The sequence below is a fragment of the Aythya ferina genome (genome assembly GCF_964211825.1).
Source record: "Aythya ferina genome assembly, chromosome: 19".
Lineage (NCBI taxonomy): Eukaryota > Metazoa > Chordata > Aves > Anseriformes > Anatidae > Aythya > Aythya ferina.
In genome coordinates, this window is record NC_140309.1 from 3,188,287 (window position 1) to 3,215,421 (window position 27,135).

Genomic DNA, 27,135 nt, shown 5'->3' on the forward strand with positions numbered 1-27,135 from the left:
GAAGTTCCTTTTTAACAGAAAATTTCATCTCAGCAGAATGAGATTAATTACTTAACAAACAGAGGAATAAAAGAAAGTGGAGGGCGGGGGCAGTGAAGAGCAGGGCAACTTGCTCCATGCATGCCCAGTTTGTTGGCAAGGTACTGTGGGGCATGGGAAGAAGCCCTGCTCGTGGCTCTGAGTTTGCTGAGAGTTGTTCTCACCAATTAACTGCCACTTCCAAGATTATCAGTCATCAGGGTGTGGAGCATGGTTCTGGTTTATTGCAGTTTGGCAAAGGTCTTTGATAAGGTCTCCAGAACATGACAGCAAGGTCATCTGAATAAAGAGCGGGCAGGATCCATCCAGAGCGCATAACAAAGCAGCATACACTATAGCCACAAGAACCACAAAAATATCTCCTGTTCTCATTTTTTATATTTAAATTGGAAGTTTTCTATAGCAATGTGTTATGAATAGGATCATGTGTTAGCCTAGGAAAATCAAAGTAGTTCCTTATTTAATGCTTGTTAAATGTAAGCCAGCCCAGTCTTCGCTGGTTGAGCTTTATGGATTGCTTCTCACAGCCTGGAACAGCGCGCGGCGGTCTGGCAGAGAGGGCTGGCAGAAAGGGCTAGTGTTTGGCTGGCATTTCAAGCAGCTGTACATGACCTGTATCTGAGAAATGGCAGCATCCCTTCCAGTTTACGTTTTGTCAGCGTGGCTATTAGGACCGCAGGGGTACATTTTCTATAAGCAAAGTGACTTATGTTTCCAAGTATCATTTTCAAACGGTCTTGTGCTAGAGAAGATAAATCCCTGCAGAAAGGAGGATGCATATAAAGCAAGTTAGGCATGCAACTCCTATTAAAATCAAAACAAGTTGGCTGCCTGATTCACTCATGTCCTTCCCTAAGAAGCTTATTTGCATCTTCAGGCATCCAAATGCTATCTACAGATCTTGTCCTTAGGAATCCATGTGATTTGGACATCTATGCATCTATGTCTATTTAGAAAATTAAACATCGTCTCCTAGAGTGTCATGGCTGCATTTGAAAATCTATTCCAAACTGCTAACACCACGGCTTAAGTTTTATTATAGAAGTTGCTTAACTAGGCAAATATTTTCAGTTATATATATATATATTTTTCCTTTACTTACAGAAGTCATACTTATAGCACTTCATTTATCCTCCTGAGACTGTTTGTTCAAATCATTCTTTTTCATCCTTAGCCACTATTCTACCCCAGGGACCAGCTACAAGCTTTTCCCATTATTAATTTTTTATTCAAAGAAACAGCTAGAAAATCCATTAGGGGAGAGTGAGAAGGAGAAAAGGAGAGAGGGAGAAGGAGAAAAGGAGAGAGGAAAGGATTTTTTTCCAGACATCAGAAGACAGCTGGCCTACTTTTATTGGGACCTTGTCTATTTTCTTGTACATTTGAAAACCATTCCCAGATGTTCTGTTATCCCCACCTGATAATGATGTGTACAATTGCAGAAGGGAGAAGATCACATTCAGTCTCTGAAAAGGGAAAGAGCAATGCCTGCTTCGCAGGGGAACACACTCTAGTAATGACTGGAAGCTGCTCAGATGCACAAATGCAGAGTATGTACAAATACAAAAAAAAAAAAAAAAACAAACTACTGCAGCCTACTAAATATCTAAATAAAGGCCTGGAACACATACAACAGAGAGAGAAAGGTTTTGCAATAAGTTAAAAGGGGAGCGTGCAAAGGTTCACCTCCCCAGAGGAGGGCTGGCTGCCCTGAGTCTTTATGTAGTGCTGTCAATTCATTAACGGAGCTGTGCCTGAAAACCCTGTCACTGCACAACGTGTGTCCACTCATTACCTGTATGCTCCCAGTGATCATACGCCAGCAGAGGACTACAAACACACCTGGCTGTCTCTGACATACAGAGAGACGGGAGAAAATGAAAGGAGGAAATTGCAATTCAATTCAGTGCATATGGAGAATAAAAAGACATCGTTTCATATGCACCGGCTTATCCTTCTCTTTGGTTTATGTTAAAAAATATACAGTATTAGCTGCCCTTTCCTCTTGGGAAATGAACAGTATAGGTAATGGAAACCAATAAAGAACTGTCATGTGTGTTACTGCAATCTGTCTACATTTAGATGATTCCTGTTATGTCCTATATCTGACCAAGGGGGAAAAGCAATTGTTCAAATGAAACCAGGTGACAAATCCTCCCTAACATTTTTCCCCTTCATGTCTTCACAATCAGAGCACTGATATGCACAGCCATGAAGATATCTCAGCATTACGCATTTCAGCACTCCCAATAAATGCTTAACCTAAAGTAACAAACTAACCAAAGACCCCTAATTTTCTTAAGAGGACATCTGACAAGATTTGGCTAGCTATGGAATATTGGAAGATGCACACAAAAACAACCGCACATGAATTCTCCGTAGCATAACGCTCCCTATGACAGACCACAGTGGTGACACTCAAATTGGTTTCTTTCCAGTGACTTTTAGAGTACAAGTGAACCACATGAAAATTTGCAAGATGCTGTAAGATAGTGGATATTTTAGGTGCTAGATGAGCAGAGATTCAGTGCACCACGCGCAAGTGCAGTTCATGAGATGGATTGCAGGTTTTTACTTCTCCTGCCCATCGCAGACTCTTCCCTGCTAACTGCCATGACACCTGAGCAAGGGCACTGAGATAATTTTTTATCCCAGATATAAAATGGGGCCAGAACAAACATGCCCAGGTTTTCAATTGGGTTTCAGCTACAGAGCCTGTCAGTGTGACCTGAACTATGATTGTCTGAGGGACACAAATGATACAGCCCTGGCAATTCATGTTTCAGGAGTTCCTTCGACTACAAATTAAAGGAAAGGGTCAGCTTCATTTAGTGCTAGCTTTGGGCTTCATTTCATGCCCAGAGTATAGCACTCAGGCTAGAGCCTTAGCTGATGCAAATCAAGAAAGCTCAGAAGTAATCAGTGTTAGATTGATTTATAACAACTGAAAATCTAGCCCCTTACAAGGTCAATATTAGCAAAAGAAAGGAGGGAATGTGATGGTACTTTTTGCATTGGAGGCACTCCACAGAGGGGGCAGGAATATTTTACACGGGAATGTTTCATTGGGCTTTTATGACTATTTTGCTTGTTCAAAGACAGGGTTAGAGCGAAATCACGCACCAAAATATGAATCTTTGTAAATAATTAGAGTTCTTCAAATTGTGCTTTCTCTCAAATTCTGTTTTTCCTGCTTTACTATTTCATTTTTCTTCATGTCTTCAGAAATTTAGCCAAGTCCAGTTGTCAACAGTCATCTAAATAAACTTATGATGGCTTATTGCCTAGCCTATTACCAGAGCCCTTTCCCTTTTAGATCTCTTACAAATGTGAATTGGCATTTCTGCACTTGTGACAATGGGCTTAGTTTTATTACACAGGCATTTCTGCATGAAGGTGAAGTAAAGGTCTGTCACTAAGACTGGTTTGCAATCAGTACCCAATTTAATTTTTTTTTTCTCCAATTATTCACCACATACATTGAAACCTAGAAATCTGCAGTGGTTGGTCATTAACTAAAAGAGAGAAAAATGGCTTTAACAGTACCTATAGTTAAGCATGAATGCCTCCTGCTAAAAGAATCCTAACTAGTTCTTGATATTTCAGTTAAATGAAATCACTTGTCTGATTAGCTGTGGACTGGAATCTTTTTATGCTGGTAAGTCCTGAGTAAGCAGTCACATGAAAAAGCACTCAAGTTCTTAAATGAGAATCTCTAGGAAGCCTCATTTCGTTGATTTACTTCACTCAGATGGCAGAGGTAAAACTATCTGGTGTGACACAGAGAAATTAGTGATGATCCACCACTTATCTGACCAGTTAAGCTACTGCAATGGCCAGATTCCAAGGCAGCTGGTACAGACAATATTCTTTTTACAGAATCCATTTGATACAACAATCTCTGCTTAAGTACTCCAGAGTAAGATTTAACAGAGATGTACTTGTGAAATGAGTCCTCTTTCTTTGTTTTATGTTACGCTCTGATTCTTCAAACAGCGGTGAAGCACAACTGCACGCACTTTGATGTGCACTTTTCCCGGGTATGCAGACGAGTGTTTATAGGTAATATGAGATTAAAAGAACATTAAAAACACAGCAGTGACTAGAGCTTCTATTTTGCTTTTATGTTATATTCCAGCTTCCCAAACTAAAAAACAGACAAACAGAAAGCTCCAACAACAACAGTTTTTGCTATTCTTTTTGTAATTATTCGCTGTGGCAGAAGAATGAGATCACACCTTTAAAATTGTTCTTTCTCACCTGGAAGCAGATCAGCATGTATGCCATTTCAGAGATCCACTTCCTGTTAATAAAAAGGCAATTTTGTCGGGTAACAAAGCCATGTACTCTTGGCAGTAAGCCAGGAAGCTTAAAGAGAAACCTTGAATTCTGAAAACATAATAGACAAGGGACTCAGCTTAAGAAAAGATTTCATCTATCAACTAACAAGAGGCTGGGGTCATGAAGTAGGGTATTCTTTATACTTGAGAGACCAAGCTAAAAGTCTTAAAAATGTACAAGAAAACCCTGGCTGGAAGGTTCTCTGTATGTAATAGAGGTTGCAGCTTCGAGAAGGCTTATCATTTCTCCTGACATTCTGACAGAAATGTGTAATATAGAAGTTTAGCAGTGTGGGCAGGTTAAATTATACTAGGCAGGAGAAATCATTTCAATGTGAATCGAAGCGTTTACTCTTGTCCACTTCCAGCTCTGGCTTGTTATTCTCTCTGGTTCCCACAGCTTCAGGTTTCTAACAGAAAAGTTTCATTTTAAAAGGGATGTTGTACGGGAGGGGCTTTGGTTCTAGGATCTGGTGTTTACTCAAAAAACATCCTTAATGCACTACAGAAACGTGACTTGGTTCTTATTCATGTGTTGAGTTTTCTACTTATTTTCTGTGTATTTTTGTATGTATTCCATGTATTTCTATTTAATGTATTTATCCGGTATGGCAAATACTGTGGTAAACAGATTATATATTGAGCAATATCATTATGGGAAGCTTTGACTACATCTTAGTGCATGTATATATACAGAAAATGCTCTTATGAATAAAAATGAACTTTCAGAAAAATGTACCATTTCCCCATGAAAAAGAACAGGGTAAAGAGCATTTTCAACTTCAGACCTTCTTTTCTATTGGAAAAGAACGTAAAAACTGCTCAGTTAAGCCTCCTCAGCCTGCTTTTCGTGCAATGAAGAACTCTGCTCTTTCCATTTGTAGCAGAAGCCCAAAGCATTAGCTTTTCTGCTCTTCTAAAACTTCAATCCACCCCACAGCATACTCGAATGACCTAAGATCACCAACCTTAAATCCAGAAAGGAAAACGGTATATATAATGCCTATATGTAAAGAATTACTGCTGGAAGCATGTCTTCTATAGCACTGCAGTCCATCCTAAGCTGATGTGAAGCATGGGTCCCTCTCAAAAGTGGTGAAGCTACCAGACCTTAAATTAGCTGGTCTGTCCCTCTGGTTAAATTCTTAGTCCTAAATTTTTGTTTCCACCTCTGAAAAGATAATTCTGCCCTTTTACCAGCTCCAAGTATTTTTTCTATTGTCTGTAGGTAGAGTTACTCCTATTTCCAACTGATTTCTGAAATCAGGGTGCTGGGTGTCATTTAGCATGTTAGTGTAAGTGGGCAGTAATTAATGGTAAATTACAGTAAAACTTATACTGAATTACATATGGCATCTGCATTTCTAGCCAACAACTTCATTCTGATTAATGTTATCACAGAAAGTAGCAAGGAGTTTGTAGCAATTTGCCAAAGCTAACTGAAAGCCCTTGAGGCAAGTTTCTCATTAGCAAAAAGAAATCATGACATTATTTAAAGACAATCACTAATTTAAGTATTTTTTTTTCCTGTCCATATAAGTCATACACAGAAAGACACTCAGAAAGCATCACAGTTGTCACACCATCTACACACCCAGAGATGCACACTGCAGAAGTGGTCACCTCTCGCTTTCACACCCCACAACCCCAGGAACCACATACTGGGCTACACCATGACCAAGAACTGCAGATTCGGAAAAGCCTCACACACAAACCGTGAAACAGCAGTATGATTTTAATAAAATAAATCCTAAACGGCACTGATCTTCGTGCGAGCTGGCAGCTCCATGCCCAGGATAACGAATACTCTACTGCCATCCACGCAATACAGAGAGCAAACCTGACAGTTGGCACAGTGCATTCCTCAGCTGCCACTCAGAGAATACTTGCTGGTGATGGTGGCAAGTGGCATCAGAAGATCCTAAAATCCCTGAAACAATGGGCCACTATTGGTCTTCAGAACGTCCTGAGGAACACCATGCTCCGTAACGCTGTCACATTGCCACTCAAAGGCAGTGATGCTCCAGGAACCATCTGCACCCATGGCCCCTCGGATCACAACCAATGCACGAATCACTGTCAGGAGCCACTAAACTAAGAAAAGTAACAAAACAGAGCAGTACTTGAAACGGGAGACTGGGGAGAAGGGAGATCTCAGTTTCCTAGATCTGCTACTGATATGAATGATTTACTTTGCTTCTTTGTATTTGGCTTCCCCTCTAATTCACACAACTTCATTCATTTGCTTCAAAAGATTTTGGACAAAAGGAGGGTTTCTCCCTCTGTCCCCATCTCTGTACTATGCACAGGTGAATAAGAATCTGATGCAGATGGGGTTTCTGAGGGCTGCTGAAACAACATACAGAAATAGTAAAACATCGTTTGGATTTCAGACTCCAGTTCTAGGAAGTTTTCCCTCTTGAACTTTATACTGAGGCAGAGTCCTTGACAAAGGCCGTGTAATGAGCAAGTTCAGCGCCGTTGTTATTCTTGGGCCAGGAAAGAGAAACAAAAGCACGGCAGTGACTGCATGAAGTCTGGATGGAGCCTCTCTCTCATTGCATTTTTGATGGTATATGACAAGTAGGAACATCGATCTTGCAGGATGTTTGTATTTTCCTGGGAGTACAAGATATTATGGATTTCTACCATATTGCAAACAACAGCCCTGACTTAACATCCTTGCAGTGCCCTCTGACACTGATCTGATTCTGCCTGCAGCCTCTCTGCCTTCTCGTGGTGCACTGATGCCATCAATCAAAGCGGCCCTGGGAGCGTAACAAAGAGAAGTGGCTCCATTCAGGCAGCGGTGGCAATGCTTCCCACCTCTTCAGCTCCTTGAAGAGAAGGAACTGTAAGTGTTTTACAGAAAATTAGCCAAGCATCTTAGTTGCTTTCAATATGTAAACTCAAAAGCAAAATGGCCTCAGCAGGGCACTAGGCTGAGACAATAGAAGAGCTCCCGCCCTGCGATGGACGTACTCGGTGGCTGCGGACACAAGGTATTTTGTAGCAGACATCATTATAAGGATAAAGAGGGTCACACACTCACATGCTGCTGGAAGGAGGTTATATGAATGTCCAAAGGAAAGAAACTGAGTTACAGAGAATTTAAATGGATTTGTGCATGCCAGCAACAAAGCAGGGCATGGGACAGACATGGATAAACTGGGGGGAGCCGAAGAGTTTTTGGTGGTGGAGGGGGTGTGTGCCTCCCCAGGGACATCCGACTGCAGCTGACCCTGTCCTGTCCCACACTGTACTCCCCTGCTCTGACCCGCCAGGCCTCTCCCCTCTCCTCCCTGCAGTTTTCACAAAGCAAAACAAAGAACTGTAATGCATCAACAACAGCCCCCCAGCAAACATCGTGGTGTCAGTGCACATAAAAATGCCGACAGAAACCAAGTTTGCCAAATGAGGTCACTTGTAAGCATTTGGCACATAGAGTCTAAAATTAACTTCTCGATCCTCCTCCCTAGTCTCTCTGCCTGAGAATTTGTACTCAATGGGCAACTCAGAACCAATAAAGCAGCCATCTATCAACCCCCTAAAACAAACAGTACCGTCAGTGTGTTGCCAAAAGTTAACAATTTAAAAATGCTGCATCTCTTATCCGTTCCTAGAATGGCCCCTTTATCTGAGGTTATTAAGGACTACCACTCAGCCTTCAGTTTGTCTCGGATCTGCCAAATGTTTCTCTATAAACTCATCACTCAGTGCCCTTTCACAGCCATGCATTAACTGCTTGGTTTTCTCTGAAAGTAAGGAATTTGATATGACACATAAGTCACCATAAACTCTACAGGATTAAGTAAGTTATTGCATCTTACAGCACAACTGGTTTCTACAAATGATACCCTGGAAAATGACATTATCGCTCAGTGATTTGGTTCAATCTGATTGCTACAGTTAATGCAATAATGTAACTCAATTAGGATGCTTTTGTTATGAATGAACAACCTTGTTTAATATTGTCTGACTGTCCAGAGTCAGCTTAAATGCAGTGCTGAGATGGCCTGCAAAACCCAGAAATTCGGTGGTGCATTTTAAGAGGACATACCAGCACAAATTAGAAAGCCCAGGCAATTTTTGAAGACACAAAGGTCATCTTGGTGCCTCCTACTAGATGAAAATTACAAAGCAGGCATCTTAATAACACCTAGAAGTGAATCCAGACTTTCAAGAGTTCAGAGAAGGGCTTACAAGTGTCAATGCACACAATTTGACTCATATTTTCAAAGCAAAGCATGTCAGGTTCACCTTAAGCCTTTTCTTACACATTTCTCACTGCCCACCATGAATCTCAGCGCAGAGACCAGCAGCTCATGGAATGCAGATTTTGGGAGCCTGGGAGAACCTGGTCAGTTAAAAGCTAAACCTGTTTTTGACATCTTTCCTATTTTCAGAGGCACTTACTCCTCAGTGGAGTTACATACCAACACACCAGCTAAGGGGAGGTGGTCTGTTACCATGTATGAGTAATATGTAAAATGGTCTGTCACCATATATGCTGTACATTTACAACGTACTCATTGCTTGCACATCTGCATGTCTTAAAAACTACAGCTACTTGACTCTCAAGGCACTGCTATGTGAACTAGATAACCTACAGTTATCTTCATCACAGCCAATGGCTTATCCTCCAAAATAACGGACAGTATCCTTCCAATAAATAAAGCAGGACCTCATCTGTGGGTGAAATAACAACAGTCAGGAAAAGAGACTTTCAGAGAACATGCTGTCTGTGAGTAGTGCAAGGGAACAGGGAGGAGGAGATGATGCAAAATCTACACTGGATGAAGAGCGAGATGAAAGCTCACGAAGACTCTCCCTCACGTTGCTGGTACCTGCAGCCCCAGCCCTAACTCAAACCATTTGCTACCATCTTTAACTTCTCCCCTGTCTGGGGAACTTCTGAAGCCTGAGATGTACAGTAGCTGTCCTTTACCACTTCCAAGTCCACAATACCCTTATTAGTGCTGAGCCAGATGGAGAGAAATATGCAGAAAACCGAAGCAGTACTTGCTGGAATCCTTCTCAACTCATTGCTGCATGCATTTCATTTCCTGTCTCCTTGTTTTCAGCCTGTCCTTGGATATGTTTGTGAGAAACCTGAGATGGTTACATGTGTTGTGGCCTCCAAGACTCTTAAAAACATGGAATAATTATCATAACTTTTATATATATATATATATATATATATATTTCTTTCTAAATAAATCTCCAAAGAAATGTTTCACCTTCTCAGTTCTCAAACCTAAGACTTCCTTTTTTTTTTTTTCTTTTCAGGGAAATATGAGAACAGACATTCAGGAATGGGGAGCATGCTTCATACATGATTATAAAATCTGATTTGTTATGAAAAACAGATGTTATTCAATAGCATAAAGTGTATATGAATATAATACTTGAATAACATATACTGCACAGTCCTTGAAGGAACACTTTTTATAACCCAGATACGTTTGGACATGGACAAACTCCAAGATCCACAGATTGAGTTTCTGTCTGTCTCTGTACACACATATCATAAGTGCATGCTCATTAATACCTGCTCCCAAGCACACATATAAAGCATACATCTAATGAACAAATATCTCTATATCGGTAGACTGATCATGAGGAATGTGCCAGCATGTTCCACACATGGAATTCCTTTCATGATATCTATTTTTTTTTATTTTATTTTTTTAGGGGAAGGTTTACAGACACTTGTGCAAAATTAAAGACATACCTCAAGAAAGCATCTCAGTTGAAACAATCTAAATTAAATTGAAAATCCTTCACCCAAGATAACTATTTCCCAAATGCTGCATTTCAGTGAGCGTGTGAGCTTATATTCACTTATTTCTTCACTGACTTGAAATAGTTACATGCAAGATCAGAAACTCATTCTGTGATTTTACTTCTATATCAGTGGCACCCTGAAAATGAAATCTGGCCTGGCATTCCCACTTACTCTAAGAGCCTTCACAGAACTACTTTGATAAAAGTTTTGTTACATACAAAAAGAGATGTAACACTAAAATATGAACACGCAAAAATATCTATCACTTGGAATGCCTTTCTTATTGTGATCTAAGCTGCTGAGGAGGCTTTAGGAATTTGCATCTTATCCTTAGAGAGGTCTGAAATTGTCTCTGCTGTTTCTTGTACAGCGCTGAGCATATCATCAGCTTTAATCTCTAATCTCTTCTTCCTCTCTCCTCCCCCACAGAGAATCAAATCCTAGCATCTATACACAGATAAAACTACTGGGCCCAGTAAAGTTTGGATCTAAGTTCTACAATAAAGACAGAAAGATTTATTGTCAGGAATGCATTGTACCAAAACAAAATATCAAGTTGTCTAAATCAGTAGCATGTCCCAAAACTTGGCCCAAATGAAACAACAGGAAAAGCAGAGCGCGCCCAACATGGCATGACTTACGGAAATTTCGATGGGCATTCGGAGGCATTCTGAATGCAGACAACCTCCAGGTTATCCTGAGCACGAGTTGATCAGCCCTACCACTTTATCTCACCTCACTGTGAATATGTAGGCGATTAAACACTTTAAAAGACAAAACAACAAAGCTAAATAAGTAAAACCACCCTTTCTAATTCTTCTTCCATCTGCCAAGTCACACAAAGTAAAAAGAGGACAGAAGAGACCAACTTCTAGGATTTCAAACGCACACCACCTGCCTACCTTACAGAAATGCTCTGCATAATTATGTACCTTTTGGCTGAAAGAATAATGGATATTAGTGCTGCTATGGGGAGGAGAGCTTGTGGGCAGTGCATATGTGGATTGTAGATATTTACAAAGCCACTAGGAGGCTGCAATAAATTTACCTTGGAGTATGTATTATGCTTTTTCAATAAACATTTACAAATACTACTACCTTCTATTTAATCTCACTCCTAAGTTTTCTAAACTCACATTTTTCTGTTTAGCTATACCTCTAATTTTGAATGTCAAAAATATATAGACATTTACAAATAACGTACATCTATATAAACAGGTATGTTCAAGGAAAATGGTGGCTATTATTTCAATAGTATGCATGTGCAGATGTAAAATCATTCTGCAAAATAATACACATGTATATATGCCATAGTTGGTGCTCTGTGATCCTATATGAGAACAGTATTTGCCTGTATAAAAATAATATAAATTTAAAATAATGAATACACGTGCTGGTACAGTTGTATATATGTACTGGCACACCATATATACTCATTAAGCATAAAATGCAGTGCAATATGAACATACAAATATAACTTCAGCTTCTGGTGTATTTGCATATTACACACTGGTTATGTGCCACGTTACATGCCTGTTACACACACACACACGTTTCACACACATATCTCACTCCACATTCCTCAATATTTTGCAACTTCCATTTTCAAACAATGATTTTATTTCTATCTACATAAGCCAGCTTGCAAATGCTATTTTTTCAAACCTGAGGCTTGAGAGCAATGCTCTAAGACAGGGATGTGACAGTGCCCAAACTCTGCAAGCACCACGCAGCCTCGCAGGAGCGTTCGGGGGCATCTGTGCCAGCCTCCCTGGGGTTTGGCTCTTGATTGTTTACTCAGCTGCCAGAAGATGGTCTAAAGCCCTGGGGAGAGCAAAACCTGTTTGGGCCGTTGACATTGAGTATCCTTGGTGCAGGAAGTCAGGACCTTAGAGGTATCCATCATTACTCCTGCCTGAAGGCAGGCTGGAGCCAAGGAACTTGCCTGAGAAGCTAGTAAAATTTTAATGCACTCTGTAGTGCGGTCATGTCATACTCAGTTATGGCAAATAATCCCAGATGCCTGCAGAGGTAAAATGGAGCTGTAATGTGCTTGCCTCCTAACCCGAGCTGACAGCAATGATGTACGACTACCATTAGCGGAAAATATCACTTCAACTAACCCATGATCCAGCTCCGCTAAGGGTCACATTATCCATGAGGAACAAATTACACTCCCAAAGTAAATACAAATTTTCTACACGAAATGGGTACAAAAAAAAAGGGGGGGGGAGCCGGCCGAGGAAGGGGGAGAGGGTAGGGGGAGTGATACGTTACCTACGACAACATGCTGCCGAGTGACAGAGATGATAAAGGACAGGACAAATCACGGGCTGAAGGCGCGGTGGCACAGCCAGCCCAGGGAGCACGTACCCACGCCTGTAAACAACGTGTTCGCTCCCCTTAGCGGCAAGCGCATAATCTTTTACAACGAACATGCTTGGCTCCGGTTTTATTACCACTCTAGCTGTAGGGACCCTCTATGTGGCACATCAAATGAATAAAAAGGATCCTTATCTTTTCTCCTAATGGGCCTTAAACAGTAAGAAATACTTCATGATTGCCTGAGCGTTGCTAGCATATAAAGTCTGGGTGATCTTTCACCCTTGGGGCAAGTTTAAGGTGCTGCTTTTTCCAGAGCTAAAAAGACAACACCTGTGCAAATATGCAGTATAAATCTCACTGATGGGAAACATCCTGGCTTTGCAGAAACTGTTATAAGAATAATACTGAGAAACTATTTCGCTAATCCTATCCTTAGCCAAAATAAATACACGGCAAACAGTAAGATATCAGTATCCCATGACCTGAAGTAATTGCTTAGAATTGGGTTCTCAGCCACCGTTTCCCCATGGAGCCTTATTTGCTAAACATGTTGGTACCCACCATCCAAGGAGCTTTTCCAAGTATTCAGCTCTCTCTTGTTATTGTAAATAATCCTTTCAGCCTTTCATGAGTAGCGTGCGGGTACTCAGTGCGAGACAACTGAATGGCAGGGTGACTGCTCAGCCCCTGTCCCCAGCTGGAACCATCCCCACAAAACCTCTCCTGCCCCCAAGGTCCCTCCTCCTGCCCTCCTGCCTGAAGCTCTGGAACATCTCCTGCCACCTGAGGCTACGCACGTACTTCTCAGGCTCTCTTGCGAGACTGGAGATGACACACTTCACATTTCGAGATTTTCCTCTAGAAACCAACCCAGTTATCAAATGCTGCATCTAGAGTTGAATAGTGTAGAGAAAGGGATGAGGAAATGAACTCTGATGATATGCCCTTCTTTCGATAGCGCAATAAATGCTGAGAGCTCCCTCTTTGACCAGAGTTTTCCAGAGTGGGACAATTATAATTTATTATTTTTACTCCAGCAGTAAACTAAAAAAGCAAACTAAAAAAAATCCTTGGCTGAGTTTATGGACAATAAGAAGAGTACAGATGTCACATATAGTCACAAGAAATGGAGCTGGCTGCCAGCTACCTATCTGCCACAGCTCTGGTCCCATCCTGGTGGACACTTCTGTTTGAGAGGCTACCCAAACTTCTCTTTCCCTGGGAGCAAGAGGAAAAAAAATTCCTGATGGTTTTGCTTCCAAGAATCCTACTAAACAAATTCCATGCTGAAGGGACTGCCCACATGAGAGTGAATTACACCAATTTATGCATGTAGATGGGTGTAATACTCAAGCAAAAAGCAATTTCATTACTATGTAATCCACTTGTGATAGAGTTTCTATTTCCAGCAACAAAACATACAGAAGGCAGCCCTGTGCTATTTACCTTGGTCTTATGTTTTTGAGCGTAGTTTATGGTGGGGTTGCTTTGGGTTCTTTATTGGAAGACAGAAAGATTTGCTGTGCCCTGCAGATGTTTGGGAGGAGATGAGGTGGGCAGCACAGTGGGAAACAATGCTCTGCTCGGCTGGCAGGACGCAGCCAAGCAGGATGCTCAGAGTGGAGGGCAGGGGGGAATCGGCTTTTCTGCCAAGTTTGTCAGCACCCACCTGTGCCTTTGTTCAGTGGGTTGAAGGGTATGGCTTTCAGTAGGCCCAGCCCAAGTTCCTCTCATAACAGATATATCAGACTGATTATAATTATCTAAACCAGGTGAGTTCATAAAGCTGGGATAAAAAAAAAAATATGTTTTTCAAACTTAGCCAGAAGCACATTCGAAAGCAAACTACACATACACAAACACAAAGACAAGTATGTGTGGATATTTAACCACCAACCACTGAAATCCAACTTACATATTAAATTGGGCAACACGCATCTGCCAAAACACTGCTCCAAAAACTCTCTCTAAAGCCTATGCACAAAACAATGGTCCGATAGCTCTTCAGAAACACACACAGGGTGCGCGTGTATGCTTCTGTGTGTACAGTTATACACAAAGAACTGTTCTCTTTATCTCAACATACCAGAGTGATTTATGATATTTTCCATGCCATAACCTTAGCTTTGCAGCTGTTTTATATGCAATCAAATGTATTAGCATTATCATTAGAAATATTCCGATGCCAGACAATATCATACTTCCGATGACTCGCTCATCACTTGCGTGGTGCTTTCAGTAGCACTTGAGAGAAAAACCACCAAGTCTTACCTGCAGCCAGCTCCCACCAGCACAGCCTTCTTGAGGAAGCACAGCACCCACCCAGCCCGAATCCCCCACCCAGCTGGGGTAGGCATTGTTATTCTTTCCCTACAACCACACATGAGTATTTTGCACATTTAGCCACAAGTTTAACTAACCTCTTTCATCCCTTAGCATCCTAGGCAAAGTCCACCCTGAACAAAGGCCATTTCAGCAGGTGCCCTCGGTGGTGCCTGGGCTGTAGCGGTGAAGAAAGCATTTTAATGGCATTCAGGAACATCATCAAGGGAGAATTGATTGGGTACCACTAAGATATACATGGAATTAAGTCATCAACTGGAGAAATTTTTAAGTTGCACATCCTATCAAAGTTGGATAAAATTCAAGCAAGAAGCTGGTCTTTTTTCCTCTTGAATCAAGCATAAGTAACAACCCTGAGTACACTGCAAAGCAGTTCCTGGTGATCAATGAAATATTTTCCTATGAAGAGAAAATCACTAAAGTGCCTCAGATTGAGCCTTAATTTTAAAATCAGACCAATTAAGTGGAGTGGTGAAAGAAAACGGTAGAGATGGTGAATGAAAAAGGACCTTACTTGGTAACTCATCTTTAGCACTCGACTTCCTTATCAAAGCTATTTGTATGGTGTTTTAGACCAAGACCTGCTTTTATTTCCAGAAAACAGACTACATATTTGCAGTAATGTTTTTAGTATTGCATTAATTACCACAGGTATAATTTCTTAAGATTGTCGCTAGAAATCAGAAGATAATACAGTTGCACTTGAATTTGTCAGCTGTGCAATAGCTTGCCCTAATTTTAGATTATCAGCTCTGGAGACCTGCTCGAAGAGTAAGACTGACAGACTTTTTAATGGAGAAAATCTGAGCTCCCCTGGGATCCACACTTTTTTTCAGATGCAGTAAGAAATCCCAGTGGCATTTGCTGAAAGGATCCCAAGATGGAAAATGACATCTCCCTAAGTATTAGTGCTTTACATTCTGATGCCAGTCCTCCAAATATACTCTCCCTCCACAGATGTACTCGCTACCTCCTCAGGATTTTTAGCAACAGGAGAGCAGAATGCATACTTCTGAATGCTCCAGTCCAGTACTGTGTGCCAAATTGGAATGAAGGAGCATGAATCTATATAAATAGATAAATTATCCATCCCAAACATGTCATTTAAAATTGAGATGCTGACACAGCCTTAGCTACAGTTCTGCTAAGCAGGGGCTGCATCATTTTTCAATTAAATATCCTTATTTCTTCTTCCAGTGAAACCTCTGGAGAAATGTCTCATTTGAGGGCAGACGCAGACAGCAAGTGACTCTGTCTGTCGGCTCCCAATTAAAGGCTAGGGAAGATGGATTGGAGGCACAGCCACCACCTAATAGAGATCAGATATCAACAATGATTTACACAGCCGGATAGATACATATTCAAGTGGGGAAAAAAGAATACTAACAGCCTAAGAGACATTGCTTTTCCTCCTCTGTCACCACACTATTCATCTGCTCCCCAGCTTCCCAGGTCCCACTCCTTCATGGACTCTCCTGCTTCACCGTGGCCCATCTAGTTGTGCTTGAACTGGAGTGTCTCCAAGCCACTTCCACCTGTCACACACCTCTCATCATACTGATCTGCCTTTTCTTTATTCAAAGACACTGGCCAATCTTTCTGGTTTACAGGATTTATTAATTCTAGTAGAACTATTTACATTTTTTCGTACACTCTGTGTTGTGATACCTGTTGTGGGTTTGTCCTCAGAAATCTGAAAGAAGGCAAAATTATTTCCATATTTCTGAACAGTGTGTACCAAGTTCACCTGCAGCAACACACTGTGTATTCCATATACCACAGTATGTTGAAGTCTGCAAGAGATGGTCCTAAAAGAAAGTAGCTCCCCTCATTTCAGGGAAAGATGATTCTGCAAGGAGGAAAGTGACTACACAATCCTCAGAATACATTGACCTAGGACCAAGGTAGAGCAATCTGACAATTTGCTACTGGAACAGCTCCATAGTTGGAGACCGATACCCTCATAATGATCTAAGACATTTGGGTCACGGATCTTAAAACTTCTAATCCTGCTGAGTATCCTCAGCTCCTGTGCTTATTGATGAGAACTGCGGATGCTGAGCACTATTTAAGAAATGATCAACCTCTCGCACAGAGGTTTGACACCCTCACTTCTCCCAGTGCATTGTGCTCATAGGAATTTTTGGTCCTAAAAATGTTATTTTATTTAAAGCAGGGATTCAAAATCTTCTGGGTTCTATTGAAAGAGATCTAAAAGATCCTGCCTGTCTGAAGAAAAGAAGTTTCTACTTGTCAGTTAAACAAAGGAATAACGCACAGCCTCCTTTATAGTGTGTACTTTACCTGTCATCCAACAGCCCATTATCATGTCACGGCAGAGTGCACTTTTCTACAGGTCACTTTGTTTAAAATGACATGGATAATGCACATGTCAGCGAGCTGACAGTCCCGACCGTCCTTCAGAGATAAAAACCGCAAGACGAGCGCCTGTTCTTATCTGGGGTACATGCCTTGGTCTATCATCTAAGTCAGGCAGAACATGATTTCTCCAGAGAGCACTTTTTTCATTTCCTGATTTTAAGAAAATCAAATAAGCACCATTTGTCTTCATCTGAATATGCTTGACCTGCTCAAATGATGATGTCTCGCATTTTATAACAGGCTACATATGCTGAATTCAAATTAACAGCAGAACAAGGCCTTTAGATCTCTGCCTGAGCTGCCAGCACAGGCGGCATACACGCGCTGGGGTTAGCAGTCGTCTTTTAGAACTGGGCCTGAGCTATAAAACTCAAAGCTGGGTCTGGTGCTGGGATTTGAAAAGAACTAAATTATCAGGGATATTTGGATCTGCACTTAATCTCGTTTCATTAGGGTGGAAGACAAAATATAGATCACAGAGATGAAATGCATGTCTGGATTTCAAATCCTGCCCACGCAAGCATGGGGATATTCTGCGTGAGGTATGGTCTTGAGTATCTCTTGTATTGCCTTGCAGACACAACACTCAACCCGCACACCACCACCATCCCCAAAGCTGCTGATTTGCCTTTTTATATGGGTGCGCTGTAAGAGAAAAATATTGTGAAACTGGCAGAGGTTGGCTCTGTGAATGCAGCAGTGGCAGGAAATTACACTTCTAGTTCTGGGTGCCATAAACACAGCAGCTGAGATTCAGTTTATCATCTTCTACTGCATAAGGAACATCCTGAAAATGAATAATCACTTCACAGGATGGAATGTAATGGTAATGCATTAAAAATTCATATCTAAAAGTGCAGGTTAATATTCTGTGCAAAAACCCAACAAAACCTCCCCTTTCTGTTGTCACACTGATTAACTCCAGTGATTAGTTCCCTTATGAAAGGGAAATCACTGCAGTTCAAAGTAAACAGTGGTTCTTTAACACAGTTAGCAAATTATTAAGAAACACAAGGAAAAAAAAAATCTCTACTTGGGAAATTACTGGAAGCTGAAGGGCAAAGCTTTGGCAATTGTATACAGAATAGTTTGAAAATTTCCTGGGCTTTTTCCTACACAAATCCTGTACAGATCTGATTAAAACATGAAAGCTGATTTCTGTGTTCATTGTTTCCATGTGGATTCTATACCATATTTTTTCTTTTCTATTGTATTAGCCACATGCCAAAATGGCCACCTCTCTTCTTCGTGGCTTAACCTGAAGCTTGAACACTCATGAAACTCTAAACAATTCAAAGATAGGATACAAATGATAGTTTTTGACATTACTTTACCCTCCCCAACTTCTATCCCCCAATTTACCCAGTGAAAAAGGAGGAAAAAGTGATTATATTGTCAAAACATCCCTTAAGGCTCAACATACAAATGAAAATCACAAAATCCAACCTGGAAATAATGAAATTATACGAGGTTTTCTGCAATGATTATTTCATTTTTGCCAAAGAAGAAAGGTAGATGTTAGTCTGTTTATAGCATAAGAAATAAGACTCAAAAATGCATCAGTGTGAATACTATTTCTTCATTACTATTAACCTTCCAAAAAAAAAAAGTGTTAGAGACCAGTGTCTGGTTCTTTTTCAGCATAACTTTTTTTCCATTTTCTGCTTAGAAACCCAGTTATTATGATAACCATCAGCATGTTGTGTCGTTTGATGTAATGCGCAGTTTCCAAACGTTGTTTCTAAGTATATGTATATATATAATTTTATATTTATATGCATGTTGACCTTAGCACTTCAATTTGAGCTTTAAGACCCTTGACTACAGAGAAGCAAAACAGGCAAGCATGTGGTTAAATAACTGTTGAAAAGTGCAAATGTGAAGGTTACAAATATATTCAGTTGCGTTATTAAACTGTTAGAACTTCCCAAGGGAAAATGTAACCTTAGAAAGGGTCGGCAGTCAGACTGGTGTTCATAAACAACCCACACAAACCATGGCATCAATATGCTTGAAGATGAATTGTGTAACCTCCAAAATATTCATTAGAATACTCTTTCCTTGGAGGTCTATTCCAAAATCAAATTAAAGGGAACAAAGGTGTTGCTTTGTATAGAGTTGACTTGGATCAATCCAAAAAGAAACTTTGAATAAATAACAAAATAATAAGAATAAGTGAATGCAACAAACCCAACAAAATATTCTTGCTCCCATACAGATTCCCTTTCCTACCTTTTCTTCTTGATCACTGTCGCTGTCACACTGAAACACAAAAAGGAAAAAAGAACAGGTAAGAAAAATATGCTATGGTAAAAAAAATTAAAAATTATTATAAACAAGATGGCTGAAACACTCAAGACCTGTGGTGTTGCATCTGGTACCTATAGGAAATAACTCAGTTACCGTACAGGAGGAAATTTTTCTCCACACTGTTGTTGAAGACCATCATTTGCATGTTTGAATTATGAAAAAAAACGCACTGAAAACAACAAAAGCCATTTGCAATGCCTTATGTTAGTTTAATTCACATGCATGAGAGTTGATGGTGCGTGAACACACTTAGGCTCTGAAACTGGATCAGGGAAGAAGAGAAACGGTATTAGAGGGCAGTTTGTTTTCTTTTGAAGGATGATATTGCTCGTGCTGCCTAACAGTAATTTGGTTTCAAAGGTTTTTTGGGTAGGAGGGCATAGAAATGGCTCAAGTTCACCATTCCCAGAAGCGAAGCATTTACAAGGCTGCCATTTTACTCCAGAACTACTTAGAGGGCACAACCCTTGTCATTGCTTACAGGTGTTGCATTGAAGAATTCAGACAGCTCACGGCAGAAGGAACAACGTGCCCAAGAAAGTGATTCATTGGGGCTCTCTGTAATTCAGAACTAGCCCCAGTAACATAGCCAACACAATACCACAGGATGCTGAACTGTAACACCAGTGGGTCTTGCTAATTACCAAGTGCCGTTGCTCATTTTTTTTATCTCTTTTACTATTGTAGAAATGCAGCAGGACTAGGTGAATCAAGCTCCAACACAGACAAGCAATAGAAAGCCAAAGCATGCTTAAACTTGCTAGAAGTACAAAAGCTGTTCTGGAAATAACCCTGTAAGGCCCGTGCAACTCACACCTAGCTGCTTCTGTCCTAGACACCAGAGATCTGATTCATCCCACCTAATTCTGGGCAACTCCCAGGTGATCACACTTGGCTCCCTCTGCAGCAGAAGAATGAGGGAAATATCTCCTCCTGTTTTTCAAACTCCGGGCTTAGAGTTTGGAGGACTGACCTGCCTCTGTCAGGAAAGGTTGAACTCACACCTCCGTGTGTCAGATGTTTCAAAGGGAAGTGTAAGATCACGAAAATGAAGAACTGGGCTTTCTTAAGTCAAGGACTAGCAGATTGCATTATGTCCTTAGAGAAGTTAGCAAAGCCCTTTATGTGTTTGCATCTGTGAGTATTTTTGTAATACAACCAAATTGCTGCAAAATTATTTATACATTGTGAATTCCAAAGGTTAACTATACAGTGGAATGTGAACAGCTACACCCACAAATATGCGTTTGGTTTGTAAAAGGCATGTCTCCTTCTATACGTTCTTTAACTACACCTTTTCTGTTTCTCTTGCTTTTCCCTTGTCTTCATTGGTACAGGGGGTTGAAAAGGTGGTTTCTCCACACCAGTGAACTACATACTAACAAACAAAAGCTAAGAAAAATAGTTCTCGTTTCCATAGGTATTTTTCCACTAATTTTAAATGAAGCAAAATATTGGTAAAAATCACAATCTCCTTTCAAAAAATTCAAAATATAAATTGAAGTGAAATCTATTTAATATCTGAAAGGGTTTATATAGCAGTAGTTGCATGTAAATACATGAGATGGAGCATGAAGATATAACAGAGTTTTAACTCAAAATTTGAAACCCTCGTACAGAGATCAAGTTTATGAAGGAGGGAGGGTACTTAACTGACAAAAGGAAAACTGCACATTTCTGGGACAGTAGGGCTTTTATATGAAGTACTCATGCCCTTACCCTGTAAATATTACACATTTTGATTTCAACATGACTCCATTTACAAGATTTTTGTATGAGGGGAAGCATAGGTAAGTATGCTTGCGAAGCAAAGGCTGACATTTGCAGATAAGCAAAACTACACAAGGATTTTCATCCATGAAAATCACAGCACATCACAAAGAATTCCCATTTACTACCTCTATTTTACAGTTGCTGATAAAATTCAGCTTTGGGGCTAGAGCACTTCCTTCCACTGCTTGGTTACAGCCAGGAGCACCCAGTGGTTCTGGGGACCCTGCACCAGCCATGTGCTCCATATAACACATCGAGGTGACACATCTTATGTATTTCAAAATAGGCAGCCCAGAACCAATTCCTCCATTTGCTCATGTCCTCTCCCCACCTTCCAGCCAACGTCCAACAGAAGTCCTGATTGTTATGCCTGAATCCAAAAGGAGAAAGAAAGGGGGTTGAAAGTGGCGATACAAGCAAGCAGGAATGATTCCCTTGTCCCAGCAGGTTTCAGAGGGCTTCAACATGCCATCGGCTCCTGCCGCTGGGGCTCGTGTGCACGTGTCCTGTGACACAGCTGCGATCACAGCGCTTTGCAGCCGCTCCTCTCCCCACCATTTTTTGTTGGGTTTAAGTAATCTCTCCACCGCTGTGGATCAAGTCTTTCCTGGTTCACAAGCTTGGAAAGAGCTCAGGGTTTTGTGTTTTCTGCAGTGTGGAGGTACTTGGGGAGAAGAATACTTGCCAGCAGTGACATCTGAATTTGCCAGTAAACAGTTACCCGTATCTGAGTGAATCTGCAGAGAGAGTGCACAGAGCGACATCGGTGGGAAGTTATTTCCATCAAAGTGTTAAGCCTCCTGCTTTCCGACAGTCCAGTTCTAATTTCAAGGTCCGCTTAATTCCACATCAAATAATTACTGCTATACCCAGAAGCACCTTGTCTCCAGAGTTAAGCATATGGCGAAGGACTGAGACCTACTGGTGTCCATTATGGAAGCAGCACGGATGCCAAGCCGATTAAAAATGCTCAGGCTCCCTTCACAACATGCCCAGTGACTGACAGCTTCGCGATTTGGCCAGTCACCGTGGCTGCCAAAAAAGCCTCTGCTGCGTGGAGGCCCACATGGCACTCTGAGAAAACAGTTCCATTCCCGGTATTAAATTCCCACACTGACCCGAGGACTTTGCTGTGAGCTCAGCAGGAGCGCTCCATCCAATTTACAGCTCCATCCTCCAGAGCCCTCAGTGCCAGCCTCTGGCAGAGACGAATGATGGTCAAACCCCTCCAGCTCATAAATTATGCAAAGGCAATAAATGCACTCAGCAAACAGCTCCTAACGTTTGCCTAGCCTGGCTCCAGATACACTTTGTAAAATGCCAGGAGTCCTGCATACACAAGGCATCTATTTCACTCATAAAGAGGTTCTGTTGGTGGGGCGCAAGGAAAGGAGACCCGCAGTCCAGCAGTGCTGTCCTGTTCCCGTACCAGGATTTTATGGACAAGCTGCATGAAATCAAAAAACGGAAAGACAGGAGGAAGTGACTTCGTACACAGCATTAAGGTTCTATTTTCATGCGGTATATATATGTGTGTGCTTGTGTGCAGGCATTCATGTGTGTGTTCTGCACAGTCACGTTACGCTGAATTTTCCCTGAAGATTAAATACACGGATTTCCTCTGCTTCATGGAAAAAAATCTGACGATTTATGTGCAGGGGTAACTCCAAAAGTCTTGCAGAAGAGGTTTGCCACTGAGGCTAGAAACTGAATGAAAGCAATTGTACTTTCTTCCCACATCGGAGGCTGGTTTGCTGTTTGAGCACTCTGGGCATTTCACTTGCACCCACATTTCCCAGTGGTCCTTACCCTGATGCGCTCATTTACATTCTTGGATGCATTTTCTTCCCCGAGGTGCTAACGCACAAGGTGCTTCCATCTCCTGCAGACTCGCTGCTAACCACTTCTGGAGAACAGGTCTCGGAAACCAGAGCTGACAACCGTGAAGTTGATTATTCAAAACTACTGGTCACTTCTGAAGACTTGAGCCTGCACTGCTTGCTACCTCAGTTGCTCCAGCATTCCCCTGCCTTCCAGGGCCATAGAAAAAATGTAAAATGATTTAAGTGCTTTGAGATTCTCAGAGCAAAAGCACAATGAAAATCTATACAATGGAAGCAAAAGAACCATGTTATCTCAGGCTCAGTTAAGCCTGCTACACAATCCCTTGTAGCTTGGTTACTATTTCTGTTACCTGACAGGTTTCATGTATTAATAATCAATTCACCTTTATTCTGTGAACAGCTTAGAGACAGCCTGTTTTTTTGTAAGGATTCAAATACGCCTATCAACACTTCCAGGAGGAAACCTCACCTAAGGATTTGCCATTACCAGACACAAAAGTGATGGCAATGGATGGCAAAATGAGCCTGACCCTATGTCTACAGATACTAGATGACAATTTAGATGTCACTGATTTAACAATGGCAAATTAATGGAATAGCAGTAGACGTGTTTCTTCTCTGCAATCTTGTCCTTCAGAAGCAGTTCTGCTTTTCCAACGTTTTCGAACGTCCGTTGTTTTCCATAATGTGCAGTCAGCACTTTCATACGGTTCTTTAAAAGCAGTGCTTTCCACTGTGGCCAGGTGAACTCTGCTCATGAGCTTCTCTGAAGGTAGCTCACAGCGCCTTGGAAGTCTGATGAAGCTGGAAGATGTTCCCAGGCACAGGTCCCACTCCAATTTTCTGCACTAGGCATCCTGTTTTGGAATTAAGTGATGCAAATGTTTTGTACTGGCCTTCTACTTTGGGCTCAGTTTCAGTATTCTGTGCCTATTACAAAAAGATCAGTTTTCAGCCTTGTTTCAGGAAACCATGGCTCTATGCACACACTGTATCTGAATATTCTGCAAATTACGAGGAATCCAAAACAGCATTCAGAGATGGCATGGCTTGATTTTTGGGTAACTGCCATTAGCTTCACTGTGAGTGATAACACAATGAATCAGGACAAGGAGCCTGCGGATGCCTTTTACACCTGAACAAGCTGAAGCTTCTTTCTCTGATGCTCAGGCCCAAGGCGCCTCCTATCCCCTCACTGACCATGGGTTGTGACAAGCTGCAGCCACCCAGAGCCAGGTTTGAAAAAAGCCCAGAGCCACATTTCCAAATGCTGGCTTACATTATCAAAAATCCTACCAACCGACCCGCTCTTAGCTCTCATTTAGGCACTGTAATGAGAGCCAGATCAGCAGAACTGTTGAGCACCCACAGCTCTCATTTATGGCCAAGTTTTCAAATGAGCACGGAAAAAAATGCCATGAGATCTTTTCAAAACACAGCCTGATGGGCCCCTCTGGGGAAGGAGCCTTTGAAATGGCTAGTTTATGCTTCTGAAAGTCTAGTACTGGGCAGGAGGGACTCTTAACACTTTTCCCAAAGGATCTACAGCACTGCAAACCAAACCCAAAGCCTGGGATATACAAAGCTCGCTCGTAACTAGCTCCACAGATTTTTATAGGACACGCGGAAGCATTACGGTTGCTCCTAGTTTCCATATAATCAGTAGCAAGAATAAGACCAGAGTGACAATGACCTGCTCAAAGTGGCCAGAGTTATCACTTAAACTGTTCAAACACCTTTAACACCTAGTGTGCAGGCTACCAGCCATCATATCACTTGGCACACATGTGCTAAACGTTCAAGCTTTATTTTCCAGTATTTCTGCAACTCGGTGCTCGAGAAGCACTAATCAGAATCAGTAACCAACAAACTTGCATTTCCATACATGCGCTGCAGTCAAAATTCAAATTATTGTTCCTAAAATAAGCCCAAGGTGAAGAGGGAACAGAAAGCCTCATAAAGTCTTTGCACCAGCAAAAACGAAAGGTCTTCCTTCTGCCCCAGATTAAACCTTCTAATTTACTGCTATCAGTCAGGGCTGTGAAAGTGTTAGATGCACTCCTCATCATCTGGAGTATACACAAATATAACTGCAGTCTGATAAACTGGGAAGTAGAAAAAGAACTCTCTAATTCCCTTTTAAGGCTTAATTATTGCTGCATTTTGTATAATAAAAAGAAAACTGAGGATTGGACTAAAGACTGCATTGTACCTCCCAAATCTGCCCCAGCTGGGGAAAGTGTTAAGTTAAAATGCACAGCACATCTCCCACAGCACCCGCAGAATGAGACTGATCCCAACGCCACGTTTCAAAAATCAGACACCTTATGAGGTTACAGCTATAATTTGAGCCCATTTAAATAGCTTGAGAGAGTCTGGCCCAAATCAAGCTGAGTAAAGGTCTGTGCCACCTCACCAGCTCATTCAGGCTGAAGCAACACCATGGATTTCTATGTACCTTGCTGATTGAACACATTCTTGTGCAAAAAGTGGCAATCATTGAATGTATCATGTACAATGACATTGAGGAGGGCATTGTTCTCTATTCTGCTCAATGGACTTTGCTGGAACAGCTATTTCATATCTTGAATCCATTTATCATTGCCACCAAAGGAGTCAGCACTGCTGAAACGCCAGCACTGAACAAAGTGATTCTGCTCATCTGTCTGCTGAAAAGAAATCTGAAGAAAATGAGGGAAAACCCAGACCTCAGCCATGTTCACACTGACATTTACAATATTCTTGTCCATCTATCCACCAATGACAAACTGACAGCCCCGAAAAGGGCAAAGATGATATTTTAGCTATACAATTAGACCTTTGCTTCCAAGAAAAAAGGAGAAAAAAACATCTCCTAGATGAAAGGAGACACAGCCAGGGAATAAATGGGCAATTTTCTAATTGATGAAATAGAGACAGGCAGAGTCACAAAGAAACTAAGAGCAAGAATTTCACTTTTTTCTTTCCTATCTCTGACTTCGCCTGCAAGTAGCATTCAGCATGGAGCTCCTTGGCAAGGAATCTTATATATAGCATCTCACAAATTGGTTAACATCACAGTCTGCTTAGCAATTCTTCACCATTATCCACAGTGATTCAGTGTAAGGTATGACTCTGAAACAGCGATGGTCTGAGAAGTTTCAGGCCTGGTTTCTCAAAAGCTGAAATTATGGATTATTCACATAAAAGTCCCATTTTACACAAATTACCTTAGTCTGGACAAAAGATTGCAATGTTGACCTCTAATCTGAATCCCATTTTATCCAACTACTTCACTTCAGATGAAATGTATCAGTCTTGGACATTTAAAGTTATCTGCCCCTTACAGCAATAATATTCAGAACTTGGAACCACTTTCAACCATATGTCTTTTTAATTCCTCCCACCCAAGACTTGTATGATTGTTTTCCATTGCAAAACAACACAATTAGTGGCTCCTTCTAGCTCTACCATCAACAAGACAATGGTTTGAAGAGAAATGAGAGAATTACATTTTGAATGTTACCATGAATACATTACTAGCCATGATAAAGATGATCCACCCTATATTTATATAAAACACATACATGACCTTTGCAACTGGTGGGTGGTACATGTGTTCTTGGCAAACCGCAGTGAGCTTATTTGCAAAGAGGGATTTCACTCCAGAAAGAGAGCAAAACATGAGTCCTACTTTGAGGTTTGACTCTCTCGTTTCAACCCCTGTATTCCCAGGTTATCCCTCACAGGGGAAGGCCAGCAGCAATCTGAGCAGGGGAGAGGATGGAAGCCTTTCTGCGCCTGATGCAGGAGCGCAGAGCTGGCCTGACGACTGCCAGGGACAGAGCTGCAGTGTTGTGTCCTGGACAGCTGTGTGTGGCTCTGTTTCCCTCAGCAGGAAGATGTCTCTGGCATCTGCAGGCACCTCCAAGCACAGCCCCAGAGAAGACGAAGGGAAAGCAGCCCTTTAAGAAACAAATTTTCCTCTGCACCCCTGGAACTGAGCTGAGCC

General features: G+C 41.4%; 1 protein-coding gene across 8 annotated transcripts in view; it reads right to left on the reverse strand.

Moving 5' to 3' along the window:
• The window catches only part of AUTS2 (activator of transcription and developmental regulator AUTS2), a 763,900-nt gene that overhangs the window by 217,801 nt on the left and 518,964 nt on the right, over positions 1 to 27,135 (reverse strand). For all 8 annotated transcript variants that reach the window (XM_084493462.1, XM_084493458.1, XM_084493461.1 and 5 more), the window contains one exon: positions 19,450 to 19,479. In XM_084493462.1, coding sequence (XP_084349588.1) covers positions 19,450 to 19,479 — 30 coding nt within the window. The remainder of the gene's footprint in view (positions 1 to 19,449; positions 19,480 to 27,135) is intronic.